This window comes from Vidua macroura, chromosome 12 (genome assembly GCF_024509145.1).
Source record: "Vidua macroura isolate BioBank_ID:100142 chromosome 12, ASM2450914v1, whole genome shotgun sequence".
Lineage (NCBI taxonomy): Eukaryota > Metazoa > Chordata > Aves > Passeriformes > Viduidae > Vidua > Vidua macroura.
Genome location: NC_071582.1, coordinates 7,240,910 through 7,258,067, shown reverse-complemented (window position 1 = coordinate 7,258,067; position 17,158 = coordinate 7,240,910). Strand labels below are relative to the sequence as shown.

Sequence of the window (17,158 nt, the reverse complement as noted above, 5' to 3'; positions counted from 1 at the left end):
AGAGCACTTAAGCATGCCCTTGACTGCAAGCATGTGCAAAGGCTTACTGATGAGGAGGGGAAGAAGGAACAAGTTTCAAACGTGAAGGTTAGTTTGATGTGAGCAAAGATTGGAAATTTATGTTGAATATTGGTGCTTAAACATTAGATAACTATTTCTGAAAAATTTCACTGCAAATTTCTGCACTTGTCAAGGCAATAGAGATTACTTGGTTTTAAGTGAGTATAAAGACATTTCTAGACTAAATAGACTATGTCCAAACATTTCTAAATTAATGTTCGTATTCATAAAATAAGAAAAAAGGAAAACTCAACAAAAAAATCAATAATTAGCATAACTGAATTCATTAATCTGTCAAGAATGCATTTTTACATCTGCCTAACATCATGCAAGTCAAGGATTCAGACAGCATTTAGAGACTGCACTCTGAGCACAGAAGTTCAGTTTCCTGCTGAACTATCAGAAGTCACTGAGACCTAGGGATGTGTGGCACTGCTGCAGATTTTTCATAAGGAGTAAATGGATACAGGGGACAAGTCACCTTCCAGATTGTCTATCTACTAATTCCATATTCTGACTGACTTCTTTACTTCATCATGCTTGTTACTGTGTAAGGGAATAAGATTTATGGTGATAGGACAGAGTGCAGAAAAGCCAGAGCCACTGAACACAGAACTAATTACTCCTACAAGCATGTAGTGGTACTACTACTAAAATAATTCTAACAGTAAAAGACATTTAGATATGATAGATTAAAAGGTATTTTTTATGTTCACATGGCATATGAAAAATATTATGTATCAATAGAAATATAGATATAGCTACTGTAGTTAAGGAGTCATGCTGAAAGTGCTTTAAAACTGCAAAGGAATATAACCAGAATATGGTTGTGGTGTTGCTGTCAAAGCTTAGGGAACAACAGCAGTGTTAGTTGGCAAAATCTTCCTTATGTTCAGAAGGGTCCTGTACCTTTTGGGACTCTACATAGAAATTAATAATAAAAACTGTGGTTTTTTTCTCTGAGTTCAGAGAGCAGTCATGTAAGCTATCATAAGCTCCTAGTGAGCCATGTATTTATTTGTATTAGACAATGCTATATAATACCTGCAATAGAAAAAGCCTAATAGACAGCTTATCCTCACATACTGTGCCACTACTGAGCAAGCAAAACGATTGAACTAAAAAAAGGTATTGTATTATATTATGTAAAGGGTATCCTGACCCCTTTCCAGCAGAGTAGTGAGCTGACTGGTATGTAAAGAAAAAGACATAACCTTTTTATCCCAGTAAAATGAAAATGTGCAGTTGTATCTGCAGCACTGTGAGGGGGGAATTGTCTCGCCTGCTTTAAAGTTCTGTGCATGCTGGCCCTGCTTTATGCCTGTCCACTGTGCAATCAGCAGATGCTTACTACAAAGCATCAGCTTGCCTTCTTGTCTCTGCCACTCTTGGGGAATGTGTTGAAATGTACCTCTGTTTAGGGCCTGTTAGCCAGTACATGCCAAGTGTTCCATGTAATATCCCTCAGATGTCAACCTGAAGGGACAATCTTTGAACTTTCAATTTGTTCTAGTTCTTTAAGTACATTACTGAAACAGAAAATGCTTGTCAAGATGGAGAGATCGGGGAATAAAAGAAAAATGTGTTGGATATTCTAATATTATTCTAAATTGTATTAAGCTTTCCCTGAGTTGAGAATGGCATTAGAGATTAAGTTTTTCACATTCTTTTAAGGCTTCTATTGTGTGTGTTCACGGCAGATCTGAGGGATCAGATTCTTGAAAATGTCCTACTGTCTTTTCTCACTTCACAGTGTAGTCATTTTCTTTGCAGGAAGATCTGTGTGCATTTTCCCTATGAAAGGTTCTTCAGCTGTCTGTGAATCAGAGAATGGTATTGTTTTTCAGCACAATCCTCTTTTATTTCTGTCCACCTGCTTGTGCTAATAAATTGACTTATTTTTCTTCAAACCGAATATATGTGATAGCACTGCAGAAGAGATTGAAGAAACATGTGAAAGCTTTGCTCTCCTGAACACAGGTTGGATTACCATTGTTTGGTCAGTCTGGGACAACCTTTCCATTTGTGCTGACAGCTCAGGTTCCCAGAGTTCAATAATGGGCCCTGAAGAACAGAGTGCTCTTACAAATTCATAAACCTCCTGATGGGGCCCACTGTTACACCCTTTTTACCATCCTCCAGATTTGCAGGCGTTCTTAATTTTCACCTGAATCCTTCTGGGAGCTCTACCTGCTCCTCCTTTTTTATCACCACTAGGCTCCCATTGCCATAAGGAGGGTGAAAATGTTAAATACTTTCATACTTAAACTTCGCAGCTGTGTTCTCTTGAGTTTGACTGGTTTTTAGAACTGTGATCTTTTATATGTATTAAAGTATTTGCTTCCACTTCATCCTACTTTAATTATGGATAATGTCAAACTTACCATCAACAAAACTTGGAAAGGAAGACACTTTCTTTGTCTGTCGAGAAATAAAAATGGTATAGCTGTAACAAAATAACTTTCACACAATGAAGTGAATTGTTATTTAAACAGCTGAACACTGTCACATAGGCACTGTTTAGCACACTGAACACATTACATCACAGTCATTAACCCAACTTAACTGTTAACACTCCTGTACTTAGGAGTCTCAAAGTATTTTAAGGTCCCACCAGACAAAAAAAATAAGGGAGGCAGGGGGAAGACCATGAAAATGGCCTAAGAAGTCAGATGTCAAAGAACAATACAAACCAGCAATTCCCAATACAATCAGTTGCCTACTAGATCACACTGCCTATTAGAGATATCCCAAATTTCCAATAAAGAACATTTAACAATATTTCACAAAGCAAGATTCTGGGCCAGTGAATGTAAAGAACTGTCCCTGACTGCTCAGTATACAGAATTACACTTAATCTTAGCAGGGGCCGTAACAGTGCTCTTCTTAGGCTACTGTCCCTAGAACAGATACAGACCTTCCATTCTTTGTCTTTTCCCAGCCTCCTCAGTCGTTCCCATTTCCAGGAAAGAGGCTGATTTCTCCATTATGGGAAAAGGCTTTAGAAATGTGCCTCTTCATTAATATAACAGGCTAGAGGCTAAATATGTTATGGTTTTGAGATAAGAGACTTCTGCTTTTAAGTCTCAATTTCATTTCATTGTGTCTAGCCCCAAGCATAACTCATTCTGCATTCTCAGATGTCTTCTATGCTCCAGTCTTCAGTGACAAGAGCAGGTCTGTCTATCACTGTGTCTCTTCACAGCTGACTAAGCCAGGACTGACACTGGGAGGGGCGGGGGAGGAATGGAAGCAGACACAATTTCTTTTGGATGCCACTTTTGCACTCCAATAACACAAAAAGAGAACTTCTGAAGTGTTCTTCCTACTCTGCATGTCATCAGAAAATTTTAGGCTTGAGTTCACGCCATAGACAGTTACATAAAATGAATGAGGCAGGAAAAATTCATGGGTATAGTTCAAAGCCTTTTCAGAGTAGGCAGATCTGGTATTTATTGTCAGTTCAGGAAAAGAAATGGAGCTTAGGTTTGTGTGTGTGAGAGGGAGAAGGCTGACAGTGTGAGGCTGCTTTCTCTGCTGGAAGCCTGGCTGCAGGAAGCCAGGCAGCACAACTGGCAGCCCCAGGTACCTACCTCAGGGGGATTGTTATTGTCAACTGGGCCATTGAGGTCTGAACGCTGCTGCTTCCTGGGCTGCTCTAAACCATTGCACATCTGCAGGAAAAAATAAAGGATTTCACATCCATTACTTCTCTGAAGTTATTTATGTACAATCAATATTCATTACTGGTACCAAAATATTATAATGTGATATAGCAGTTAGCATTTCCTACTGTAATTTAGCAAATATCAGTTTCACATAAAAATGTTAAGCTGTTTAATTATAATAAAGTATCTACTTTGATGTAAATAATAGGATATTTCAATTATCATTAAGTAGCTGTTACAGTACTGATTTAAATATAAATTATTTTATGTCAATGCAAATTTTTCACACGAAATTAAGTCAAATGCTATCATGTCCAAATAAATCAGAAAGCAAAGTCAGAATTTTTTAATGTGTTTATTCTCAGTATTGTACAAAATCAAAACGGCCCTAATGGCTGTCTCTGATCTGAAAACCAGAATTCTAGCATTGAATGTAGGATCCTATGTTTGTAGGAGATACTTCGTGGCATCTCCTTCCTCATGGGCCAAGCAAATCTACGGGATGCTGGCAGTACAACCTCAGGCTTCAGAAGAAATGTGAAAGAGAAAATATAAAATCATACACAAAGACAACACTAAGTATTTTAAACTACAGAACACTCCTTTTTTCCTGTTCCAGTAGTCTCAGGGGAAGAATTTCTTTTCCAGACCTAACCCAAGTCACACAATACCAGCAGCCAGCATGGAGAGTGCCCATGTCTGGTAAGCACCGAGAAAGTGAATTTCAGATTTTCAGTGTTACAAATCTGGAAAATCAAGGTGATTTCTGGAAAAAAAATTTTATGGCTTAGGATATTTCATTTTCCCTTTTTTCTTAGTTTCCCTATAATGTATAAAAATAGGGCCAAAATGCCACCTCCATTGTAAAGCTTCAGAAATAAAAACTTGTATCAACAATTGTGCAAATGGAAACCACCAAGGATTATTTGAAAGGGTCAGCCTGAATGTTAAGTGGGAATGTAACTCCTTGGCTTCTGACCTTCAAATGCAGTATGTAGCTGTAGGCAAAACAAGTCTTTATGTTCACCTCTAGACAAATTATTCCCTATGACTAATATTTAGTCAGCAGAAACAAAATATGCTAAGGAAGCAGGCACATTAGAGCTCAGTAATGGCAATTTTCAGGCAAGACAACATACACAAAAAAGATTCACCCAAGTAGTAAGCAGGACTTTAAGAAAGGAACAACTATCTGATCACAGGAAAAAAGGTCAGACTTCACACTCTTCTCTCACAGAGATTCCATTACTTATGTGTTAGTTTAGTGGTGGTGCTAGTACACGTCAGGAGTGAAGAGAAAAAAATTTCTGATGAGTAATTCCAAGTAAACAAGTCAAGTTTGGGAAAAGAGGAGTCAGAGTAAGTTGAGAGACCTAAGCATTCCACAAAATTATTTCAATACTCTATCAAATTTCAGTAGACATTAAAATAATTTCCAATTTATTTTTACCACCTCAAGGAACCATTTTTTTTCCTTTTGTCCTTGCATATATTTAAAATTGAGAACCAGCCATGATGAGTTTCAGAGAAAAAGCCCTGCTGAATTCTTAGGGAGATGTAATTAAGAGCACATGCTGCTTCTGATTTAAACTTCCTGAGAAGACTTTGTCGCTTATGCAACTTTAGGCAGCAGACATTGATTTTACTAAAACTCTGTGACTTGGCCAATTAGCACAGAGAAACTGTGTTTGAGACTGTTTGGACTGTTTAGGACTTTCAGTAAGTACTTGGTAAGTTTGGGAACTGTCACTTGGTAACAGCTATTTATTACTTCTGCCCCACAGCTGCCTAGAACACACAGGAGAATGCAGAAACCTTCTTTGATACTCTTCATTTACACCCATTTGTGTTTTCTACAAACTGCTCTCAAATGCATCCCATAATACACAGACTGGCTTCCAGCAAGTCCTAAGAAACACATTTTCTAAACTGCCTATCATCTTAGTTTCTTCACAGTGTTCTAAAAGTGAAATCTTTTACAGACAAAACACTCCCGGATTTGGACTCTGCAGCAGCAGAGGACTGTCCTTGTGCTGAGAGAAGGAAAGAAATATTTGTGTCAATACTGAGCTCTACCAGCACAGACAAGGGAAACACAGTCGCAGCATTGATGTGTGCAAAGCTTTTGGACAGGAAGAAAGAGATAAAATACAATGGCTTCGTTAAATTTTCTTTGACAGATTTTTTTGTAGGGATCTCTAGTCTGTCTCTGGATTTCCATGTTGAAGAAGTTAAAGGGCACAGCCTATATGAAAGTTGTGCAAGCAGACTGACACTGCAGGAGCTTGTGGTGTCCCTGCTAGGGCAGTTTGTGTAAGCATATTTGGTTAGTTCTCAGAGGTATGCAAGTGTTATGAAAGAATGATTGAGAAATGAGAAGCAGTAGGATTCAGTGTCACAGGCAGCATCATTAAAAAACAGACTTTCCTCTGAGGTCTTCCTTTGAAAAGGAGGCAAATTTCATGGCAAATTCCTGTTTCTTCAAAAGGTTAGTGGTGGGGTAGGTTTTCTTTTATTGTTGGTAAATAGGATTTGCTTGAATAAGGTAGGAGAGGACACATTCTCAGGAGTCTGAAATCTACCTTGGGTGGACATTAGCAACAAGGACTGATTAAACTGTCAGGGCTCAAGCACTGAGTCCCAGAGTCATCTTCAGCCCCTAGCCAGAAGAAATAGCTCAGCCATGCCAGTGCCAGTGTTTCAGGGGCAGGATCCTAGCTGGGATGGACAGAGTAAACTCTGCCACATAGGAGGTTCCAGAGGAGCAGTTACTTAATTGAGTTGACTAGTGCAAAAGACATCTTCCATTGCTTATTATTTCAGCTGCTGTCCAGTGTTTTGCTTTTTTGTTCACAGCTTCTACAGTTCTTTAATGATGCTAATTCTGCATGTGCAACAGGAGAAACTGAGTCCCAACTGCAGTCATGGGGAGGAGAATGGGGCTGGAACTGCCCTGTGCCATTCTGCTGTGGGGGAAGGAAGCAGGACAGGGTATGGTGCAGTGAACAGGGGAGAAGTTTTTTTGTAGTTTCAGCTTTAGTTTAGACCAGGCCATTGCTCATATTTTCTGTAGTACAAGCACATATTTGCAACATGACATTACTCTCATTTTTCACCTGGTAAAGCCATTGAATACTGATAGTGTGCCAAATCAACAGTATTGTAGCTAACTACTACTATTATAGTAATATTTGTATTGAAGCAAATCTAACAGCATTCCAAAAAGCAATTACTTTTGCACAGGAATACCATGTCCATTTAAAATTTCTGATTGTACTGTATGCTATTGACAGTTGAAAGAGTCATTCAGTTCATCTTCTTCCATCCCAAGATACACCAGTCAGTTAATTCATGTTTGTTACATTAAAAATTGTGGTAATTGAGGAGAATTACATCAGCAGTGTGTCTGACCATACTCAATTTCTCTGCTACAGGTAAAACATATGAAATGAAATTAGAAACAGAAAAAGAAAATTTCTTCATGTGATAATTCAACAATTAGCTGAGAGATGACCAAGATGTCAAATGGGTGTGTGGGAAACATCTAGCTTGAGGGAGTTATTAAATTTACGTTGTTATAAAATACCCAAAATAGTCAGTTTAACTTCATGGATGTGATGACTTTCTTAAATATCATAAGCATGGAAAACCTGCAAGGAATAAGAGTTGTGCTAAGCAGTGAGTCAGAGCAAATATACACTCTAAATATATTCTAGGTTTCTCTCAGACTTGTCTAGTGCAAATCATCCCCTTCAGTGCTTCCCTTTATTTACAAATAAAGGCTAATCAAGCCAAGCTCATATATCCCTGAAGTTTTCAAACCTGAACATGTGTATTTAACACAGGAGACTGGCCCACACTGAAAATCAAACAAGATGCTTACTTTGTTTTTCCTTCTCTGTAAATTGTTGGGTCTTCCTTAAAAAGTGACTGTTTTCTGGAGCAAACCTAGCAACAGGAACCTTTAAAATCACATTTGTTTACTTGTTATTTAGCAAATGTCTTGCAAACAGAATGTTAGCAGCTATCATAAGCTAAGAATTAATAGCTGTGTATCTTAAAGGAATGTAAATGTTATAATAAGCAGCAATTCTACCAATGTGAGGCAGGAAAAAAGAGGAACAGAAACATGAAAAGGCTAAGGATAGCATACTGTGTGCCTAAAACAACAAATGCACCTTCCTGCTCAGTCACTGTTTACAAAAGCTGACATACAGGTAGTATATCTTGATTTAACCTAGAAGCATTCAAATCTACATTTATTTAAAGATAACTGAGGCAAAAAAAATTGCTTTATATACAATAGGTGTGCCTGTATCATCCCTTTCAGCACGATACTTTATACTGTGAGATGCAAACTTATAATAATAGATCTTTTAGCAAGGCTCTTCTAAGCAGCTTCTCTGCAAATAGTAAGTTAAGCATGCAAATGTACTGACAATAGGCTTGGGTTTTTTTCCTTTCACTATGGAAGAAATTGAATTATTGTAGTCGGTTTAAATATTGTAGTTAAAATTATGGCTATCTTGGTTTCACAAATGAGACACATTTAGGTAGTATTCTAATTCCATCCATCACTTTGACATTTCATAGTAAATACTAAATGAATTGAATTCCCCAGAAGGAAAACAAAATTCTCTGCACTTTATCTAAATTATTTGAGGTCCAGTATTAATGCTAAACATCCAACCACACCTTGTACTAAGGACTTTAAAGGAGCTATGTGGCAGCAGCTCTCTGGCCACAGAGAGCAGGCACAGGCTTTCTCATGATTTTCCTGAGAAAAGCAGAGAAGAGAATCAAAACACTTATTATCTCTGCTCCTTGTTCTCATGTGAAATGTATTTTGGAGATCGTTTACCCAAGGTGGTTGCTTGGTTGGATTCTGGTGATGGTGTTTAGATTCAATGACCAATCAGATGCACAGCTGTGTCAGGTCTCTCAGGAGACAGTCACAAGTTTTTATTGTTAGTTAGTTAGTTAGGTAGTAGTTAGTTGTTAGTAAGAGCTCTTGCTACTGTAATATAGAAATATACTGTAAGATGATACAATAAAGCATTTGATCTAGCCTTCTGAACCACGGAGTCAATGCTAATTATTACCCAGCTGATGACCTGCGGCAGCAATTAGTGACCCCGCGTGTGGATCTATCTCCAAGGGTCATGCCACAGAGCTATTAAGAAAAAAACTAACTTGGGCAGAAATGGGTACTCAACTCTTACTCTAATGCCCTCACCATGAGCATGATTTGTGGGTAAAGCTGAGAATGATTACTGTAGTAGGTGAGAACACAGCAAGGTAAGACCAGTCTTGTCATGACACACACATTCAAGTAATGCTTGCCAAAGGTTATTGAACTTGTTTTTTATTCTTTCTTTTACCTCCCTGAAGGCCTGGGTGGGTAGAGGGACAATTACCACATCTCCAGTTGTGAGCCTCTGTATCTCTGTAAGAAATACCACTTCACAGCTTTTTGCCTTGGAGGCTTGTGCTCCTGTCTTCTGTGAAGGGCCCACAGCAGCTGTGCCTTGTTGCCTTTCTTATAAATGAAATGCATGCCTTGTCACCCAGTTTGTTTAGCCTGATCTGGAGCAGATACCTGTACTGCTGTACCTAATTTCCTGTCTCCATCTTTGAAGGAATGAAACACTATGTACTGTCCAGTGCTCTCTATCCATTCAGACAGGAGTTTGTGGTTGCTACTAAAAGTGATGCTATAAGCTTCATCCAGCCTGGGGTTACCTATCACAGCAGTGCTTCCCTTGATATTAAGCAAGACGAAGGCACTGGTCCAACACTGACAGGAAATAACAATCAAAGCTCAGACAGGCAAATATTTAGGTACTTTTGAGTTTTTTCACACCAGGGCAGTTATATCAGTACCCAGGTGTTACACAGCCCTCAGCTGTTAGGAGTCTATTGAGAATGACAAAGATACAATGCAGTTCAGCTCAGCTTCTGATAAATAAACTTCAAAACAACAAAAAGTTGTCAAAACGAAAGTCTATTTTGAATATTGTCTTGAATATTCGAAATATGGGGGGAAAAACCCAACAATTACTTAGTCAAGCACTGAGGAATTCTTTCTTATTCAGTAACTGGTCTTTTGTTCTGCAAATATTTTGAGAACTTGCAAGGAACAACACTCCCAGAAGTAACTGCTGGGAGAAAGGCCACCACTAAGTCTAGAACATGCTACCTCAACCTCTGTGCTCCCAGCCAACACCTAGTAGCTGTTCAAACCATTCAACATCAGCAAGCTTATTCACTAAGGGACTTTTATGCTGGCAGTAGGGTACTGAATATAGTAAGTTGCACAATTTGGTTATAATTATACTTCTGGAAATAGAATGTAGTAATGAATATTAAAAACTTGCTGCAGATATGGGAAATCTGAAAATATCCCCTAAGACTTTTTTTTGTTCACAATTATAATGAAGGTCGACCTGTTTCATCAGCATATACTTAAGCATTTGATTTCCTTTTACTGTTTTTCAGAGGAATTAATGTATTTTAATGAAATCACCTAGACTAAATTGTTTAACTGTGGGGTACTTAATTATAGAAAATCCTATTTACAGAGTTGATAAAGCTGAAACAGGAAATTTATGCATGTGAAGTTTAACAAATCATTTTAATTAAAGATAGGGCAAAATAATTCATTTATCCTTACTAGTTCGTTATCCAAGCATATGTTATGTTTTACCTCTTCTAGGTAGATCTGTTCATTGCAGAAGATAACTAATATTTAACTGCATATAATTTTAGAGGTGCAAAAGCAAGGCTTTAAAATTACATTAGGGAATGAGTTTTTTCTCTCTAAGAAGTAACCACATTCTATTTGAAACTTCAGGGAAAAAAAGTCATACCTCCTTTCCTTTAGAAAAGCTTGAGCTTCATTCTTAGACTTTTTCTGGCACTCAGCATTAGAACAAGAAAAGATCATGCACAGTTTAAATTAACTTCTACATCATTCTTGTGATAAAACTGCTTAACAGCATTTTTGGTAAGAGTAAAGCTCTTATTTCTTCCTCCTTGTCAAGGTCAAGATATGTCCAGCTAGTAAAAAAACCCACAGCAATATGCAGACACTTCTTGAAGGTTTTTTTAACATATATAGTATCTAGATTTGACATACATTCTATCAAAAATAGAAAATTATCAACCATGAAGGCAACAGTACAGGAGCCATTAATGGAGAAAAAATTCAACTATTTCAATGCTGACCCCAGTTTGAAGTTTCTCCAGACTGTCATTGCAGAATGAAAATAATGTAAAGAAACTGGTTTTGCCCCATGCATCTGGAATACCTTTGTTTGAATTGTCTCTTTGCAAAATCTCTTTGCTAGATCTCTATGTGTGCTGATTATATTTAGCACCTCTTTCTAAATACACAATCTGATTATGTGAATGCAGTCACAGTAAAAATTAAAATACTGCTAATACATTTACATATTAATAGATATAAAAATATCGCTATTTTTGTTTGGAATAACTAATGTAACTGTTGCATAATGCCTCTGACAGTCTGGTTAAAAAAAGCACCTCATACCTGCTCCTGTGGCCACTTCTGTCTGTCCTCGGGGGATCTTGACTTTGCTTTAAAACCTCGATGCACATCTCCACTGTGCTTAGAGGCACATGGGATATTCAGTGATTTTGGCCTCCCCTCATGCCTGTTAGCACTGTGAACAGCTTCTCCCTTTGAACAAGTCTCTTTGTAGTCATGTGCCATGTTTTCAGTCCCAGTGTGCTCTGGACTCATTTCTGTTGTACTGTTAATACTGCTCATGCTCATACTCATTTTGATTTCTGCTACAATCTGGTCAATGTCCTCTTCCTGCTCTTCCAGCTCTGCATCCTCTTTTCTAGAATGGTATGATGATATTCCCTGTGAATTTCCATTAGCCTCTGCTGGGTAATAGTCCGGATAGTCACCTTCACTTTGACAGTACTGGATGTTTTCTTCTTGGTCTTGGATCTCCAAAGATGATGCTTCATCCTCCAAAATCTGAATGCCATTATCTTGACCTTCCTGCCACTCCTGCCTGTCCATCACCTCGTTTTCATCTTGGTGCTGAATTTTGCCTTCAGCCCATTCTTCTACAGCTTCCTGACATTCATCTGTTTCAACATGGTGTTCCTCATGGGGAGCATACTCCTCCCCATTGCAGTCCATTCCTTCCAGGTAACTGTCATCCTCTGGACAATATCTGATGTAGTATGTGATCCCTTCCTCTTCTTCTGGCAAGCCTTCATCATAGTCCTCCTCCTCTGAAGTGTTGTTTACATAGTCAGAGCTGGAGTCGCCATCTCCACTATGGTCATTGCACTCATGTTCCACAGGGGTTGGACTACCTGCTCTGACAGTGGTTAGTTCTGCCTCCTTTGCTGCATAATCTTCAATGGGAAGGTCACTTTCTTCATTTTCAGGCTCCCTGTTGTGAGATGAAGTCGGGCAAGCTCTGGCTCTGTGATCCAGCATGCTGGCTGTAGTGCTTTGATGTTTCCTGTTTGCCATAGCCAGCTCCTTACATGACAATCATTTCCAGCAATTACTGCAGGGAAGATGGAAAAACACACATTCAGGAAAAGGTCATCAGCAGAGAACAGTGATGTTAATAGGAAGCAAATTGATAGATTCATTTGGTAAAATGCCTGTGTTTGTAGATATTTGACCAAATTCAGACATCTAACTTTTAAAATGCTTATGCTATGGAACCATGAAATCAAAGTAATAAGTTGTACTCTGAAAGGAACAGATAAAGAGAAGGTTCTACATTTGTGCTAAATGTATTCTAGTGTAGGCTCTCTTCTGTCACTTTGATAGAGAATTAATCCTGAACCTTGAAATTAGTTTTCAATTTCTCTTTCTTGCCAGTAAGGGGTCATGCTTTGATCGCTACGCAGTAAACGGGACCTCTTTTCAATGTTCAGCTTAGGCATTTCTTTAACATGTACTGAAAGCAAACATTTAGAATCTGACCTGCTCTTACCAAAACGAAAGGAAAATAATTCTACTAACTTGGCAGTCACATAGTGCACTAAAAGATAATGTATTGCTATTAAAAGTGTTATTTTTAAAAAAGCACTTGTTAGTTTATTAGCCCTTTCTAGCTGGATGCCATGAAGTATCTCCAATTGTTAAATCAGATATTGCTTTTATAATAGATTATTTCAGTTGGAAGGGACCAACCACAATCATCCAATGCTGACCAAGTTAATGCATGCTTTAAGGCCCTTCTCCAAATGCCTCTTAAAACACTGACAGGCTTGGGCATTGAGTGCCACTGGAAGCCTATTCCAGCATGTGACCATGTTCTTGGTAAAGAAATGCTTCCTAATGTCCAGTCTGAACCTGTTGTGATACAGCTTTGAACCATTCCCAAGCATCTTATCACTGGATATCTTATCTGGAGAGAAGTTCAGCACCTCCCTGCCCACTTCCCCTCTGGAAGAAGCTGTAGAGGGCACTGAGGTCACTTCAGCCTCCCTTCCACAAACCAGACAAGGCCAAAGTCCTTTTGCCACGCCTCAAAGGACACCTCCTTCCAGCCCTTTCACCAGCTCTGCTGCCTTTCTGTGCACACATACAAGGACCTTCACATCTTTCTTAAATGATGGGGTCCAGAAGTGCACACAGCACCCAGGTGACGCTGCATCAGTGCTCAGGACAGTCCTGTGCAGCAGGACAATCCTCTTTTCTGACCAGCTGGTCACAGCGTTTGACAGAACCCAGGACATGCTTTGCTCTCTGGGTTGCCAGAGCATGTTGTTGAGTCCTGAACTGCTGTCAACCAGCACCCCAGAGCAGAACCTGGCATTTAGACTCATTAAATTAATCATGGCCCAATGCTCCAATCTATCCAGATCCCTCTGTTTTTTCAGTGTCTAATCTATATTCCAGGTAAAACACACATTTACAGTAAAAGCTCACTAATTCTTCCTGCTAAACACTTGTGCTACTTTAAATTACATTTTTTTGTCTAAATACTGAATTTGAAATAAGCAGAGGTTATATGAACTATATAAAAAATACTTAAAGAAAATAGCTAATTCTAGACAGGCTTGACAAGTGTGGTCTGCTGTATGATTTGGAAGGGGGAAATAATCTACTTTTAGTATTTGTGTTTCTCTGTATTTCATTGTTGTATCCTTATGATAAACTTGACCTGTGCAGTTACTTCATTGGCATGAAGTGAGCTCAGGCTCCTCACCTGCTCCACACAGCTGCAAGAACATTTTGATTTAACCAGTTTTCCAAGGCTTGAGCAATAAAACTAACATGGAGCTAGAGGATTACAAGAGCTATATAGGGAGTAATTTCTTAGGCATTATGAATTTAGAAAATAAATCCTGTCACTGTAACCTAGAACCTTATAGATATCCCTGTAGAACTTCTGATACCACAAGAAATCCCAATCCTTAGTTTGTGACAAATCCAGGGATCTGATGTATCCATGGATTATTGCAAAGATGTCACATGGCAAATCTATCCCTGAAACACGGGTTTTAGATTCTGAAATACAAAGCAGAGAGGATGTTAATCACAGGAGGAGATATGAAAGGAACCCAGCATATGGAGTCCTTTTTAGTTATTGTTACCTTGCAGAATTAGTCCTGACATAATAAAGCTTTAAAGTAAATAGTGTATCTGAAGAGAAGTTTTAAAGGAAAAGATCACTGAAGGCAAAACTCTCAGTGATTACTTGCCTCTCCTCACTATTGGAAGGACTAGCAAACTTGCAAGATTTTCTCAGTGCACTCTGTATGCCCTCTATCCCTTTAATAATAATGATGCTTTTTTACTTTGGAGTCAGTTATAAGAAATTCAGAACACCAAGCCATCCATCCACTAGGGTTAGTCAGAGTCTGATTTAGTCAGCTCTTACTGCAAACTAAGGATGTTTCTATATTGTGACTGCAGCATAAACAAAATTTATTTTACATTGGATTAAAATAGTAATCTAAGTCACAACACTGCAATGCCCTGCACAGGCTGCAAAAAACTGCCCACAAGCAAGACAAATTGCTTGTATGACCATTTCAAGCATGAGTACACTACACAAGCATGTCTAAAATGAGTCAAGATGGAGTGCTATAATAATTTTGAATGGCACTGCAAGAAAACTACAGAGACCTCATCTGGTTTAACCAATTTTTTTTTTTTTTTTTTTTTTTTTTTTTGTCAAGAACAGAACAAATTCAGTGCCTCTTCTTGAAAGTTAAGTTCTCATCTGCAATGGCCTCAGTCTTCTAGTGGAAATATCCATATTAAATAATACTTAAATACTTACAGCGCAGTTGACCCTGCACATAAGTCACAACAGTGTAGCTGAAGATGCAGAAACACAGAGCCTGTAACAAGCACAGTTTGAAATCCATGACTCAGATTTTCCTAAAGCATATGGAGACGAGAGCCCTTTTTTTAGCCAGTATAATGGAGTTTTTCCACCCACATCTAAGGCTCTTCATTTGGTATCCAGGCCCTAAAACTGCCATAAGTGGTATCTCTGCAGTGATAGCCCTTTATAAATTCCAGTGGTAAATGCTCAAAGATGTTACTTAGCTGCAGGAAAATCCAGTGCATTGTAGATATTCTAGAACACATTGCAGGAAGCCACCTGAATGTGATCTAAGAGGCAAAAGGCAGGCAGGAGCCTGGGGAAGGAGAAGTGGCTGATGAGTGGAGTCCATCAGCATGAGGGTTCTCAGCTGGGCCCTGCAGTCCTGCCCCACCAGGGGCCTGGTAATGTGCAGCATCTGCACTCTGGTGGGAAGAACTTAAAAAAATTGTGGCAGACTGGAAATTTTTAGACTATAGGTGGTAAGAAATAGAGAAAATAATTCCTCTTAAGCATGTCTAGCACTGGTAAGAAATAGAGAAAATAATTCCTCTCAAGCATGTCTAGCACTGATATACTGGGACATGGGAAATGGGTTTTCAGTTAATTCAGCCTGAGCGATGATTGAGGACAGTGCTTTACCCCTGTATGCTGGAACTGAGGCAAAATAAGCTGGATTTTTGGTGAGAGGCAATGCTGATCTTAATGCTATGGAAACTGAAGTTACAAAGCAATCTCTGCACAACAATTACAATTCTAGTTGGCCTCCTTTGCAATCTTCTCAGGCACTACTCTTAAGGTAACAAAGTACTGAAATAAAAAGGCAGAATTTATTATTTTCAGCCCATGAATTGCAGACTGAATGTGCACTGATTACAGCATCTTCAAGTACAAAATGTAACTTCTCCAACTGTACCAACACATCAGAATTACTGAGCTGAGTTTTCAAACACCAGTCTGAGAACTGCTCTTTATGGAGCTGCACATACATTGCTGTCAAGGAAACACACAGCTGTATTTTAACTCAAATACTAGAACAGCCAGGGCAGCCTAGTTTTTTCCCCTGTTTCAAAATATCTCTCAAGCTTCCTAGCAAAATGCTTTAGTCACAGATTAGGTCTAGCATAGCCTGAATATTTTAAGCTGTTTCATGTCAAACAGCAATGTTCCTGAGGACCACAGGTCTGAACTCTTTTGTCTTCTCACCTACAGAGACATTAATCTTCCAGGTTTTAAAAGTACAAAACCAGAATTTTGACTTTTCTTTAGAAATGCAACAGATACCAAATTTTTACTATGTGTTCTGCTACTCAGACTACTGCACAGTCTTCTGAGCCCCTGACTGCATGGATTAGTACTTTAGCTAATATTCACATCAGTTACTGTAACCTTCTAACATCATAGGTATCTTAAAAAAAATAGAAATTGGAGAAAATACTGGACTTCTATCTTATATTACTCAATGTTGAAGAGAGGAGTAACGATTTGCTGGATCTAGAGGCACTTTATCAATAAAGGCTCCAATTGAGCCTACAGATTATTTCCTCTGCTTGGTCTAAGACTCCCTCCTGATTCTTGTATCTCAGCTCTCTCCCTGATAGCAGGGAGTTAGGTCAAATTTCTGCATCACTCCAAGCACATTTTTCCATTTCTGGCTGCAGTTGGGATGAAGTGCTCCTGGGAACATGGATCAGTGCTGGATCCCTGTTTACTTTCCTTGGGATTCAGTAATTTCATCTTGCTGAGACAATCAAACCCTGACTTCAGTTGTACAGTGCATCACTAAATCCCCATCAGTGTTTTCAGGATCGGTGAATAAGGAACCAGTTACACAGGGTTCTCAGTAAAAGTGCCTTTCTTTCAATAATGGTTTTACTTTATTTTTCTTAATTTTCCCTGGCTCAGCTCAATGTTGAAAGGAAAATCAATCTCCAGGAAACACATGCTGCATTTCCATGTGAGAGTAAAAAGGAGTATGCATAGGGGAACCAATTTCTTCTGCTCCCAGAAACAAGACTACTGGCTTACAGCTGGAATTTATTCTTATCAGTGCTCATTATACTCATTAGCTTTCTCCTGAATTTG

General features: G+C 38.7%; 1 protein-coding gene across 4 annotated transcripts in view; it reads right to left on the bottom strand.

The window, feature by feature from the left end:
• The window catches only part of APBA2 (amyloid beta precursor protein binding family A member 2), an 87,809-nt gene that overhangs the window by 23,806 nt on the left and 46,845 nt on the right, over window positions 1-17,158 (bottom strand). For all 4 annotated transcript variants that reach the window (XR_008438987.1, XM_053988261.1, XM_053988259.1 and 1 more), the window contains exons 2-4: window positions 11,281-12,286; window positions 3,654-3,734; window positions 2,445-2,481 (exon numbers count right to left, since the gene is read on the bottom strand). Coding sequence is in view for 3 of the 4 variants with exons in the window: in XM_053988261.1 (XP_053844236.1) it covers window positions 2,445-2,481; window positions 3,654-3,734; window positions 11,281-12,249 (1,087 nt within the window). In the remaining variant the exon portion in view is untranslated. The remainder of the gene's footprint in view (window positions 1-2,444; window positions 2,482-3,653; window positions 3,735-11,280; window positions 12,287-17,158) is intronic.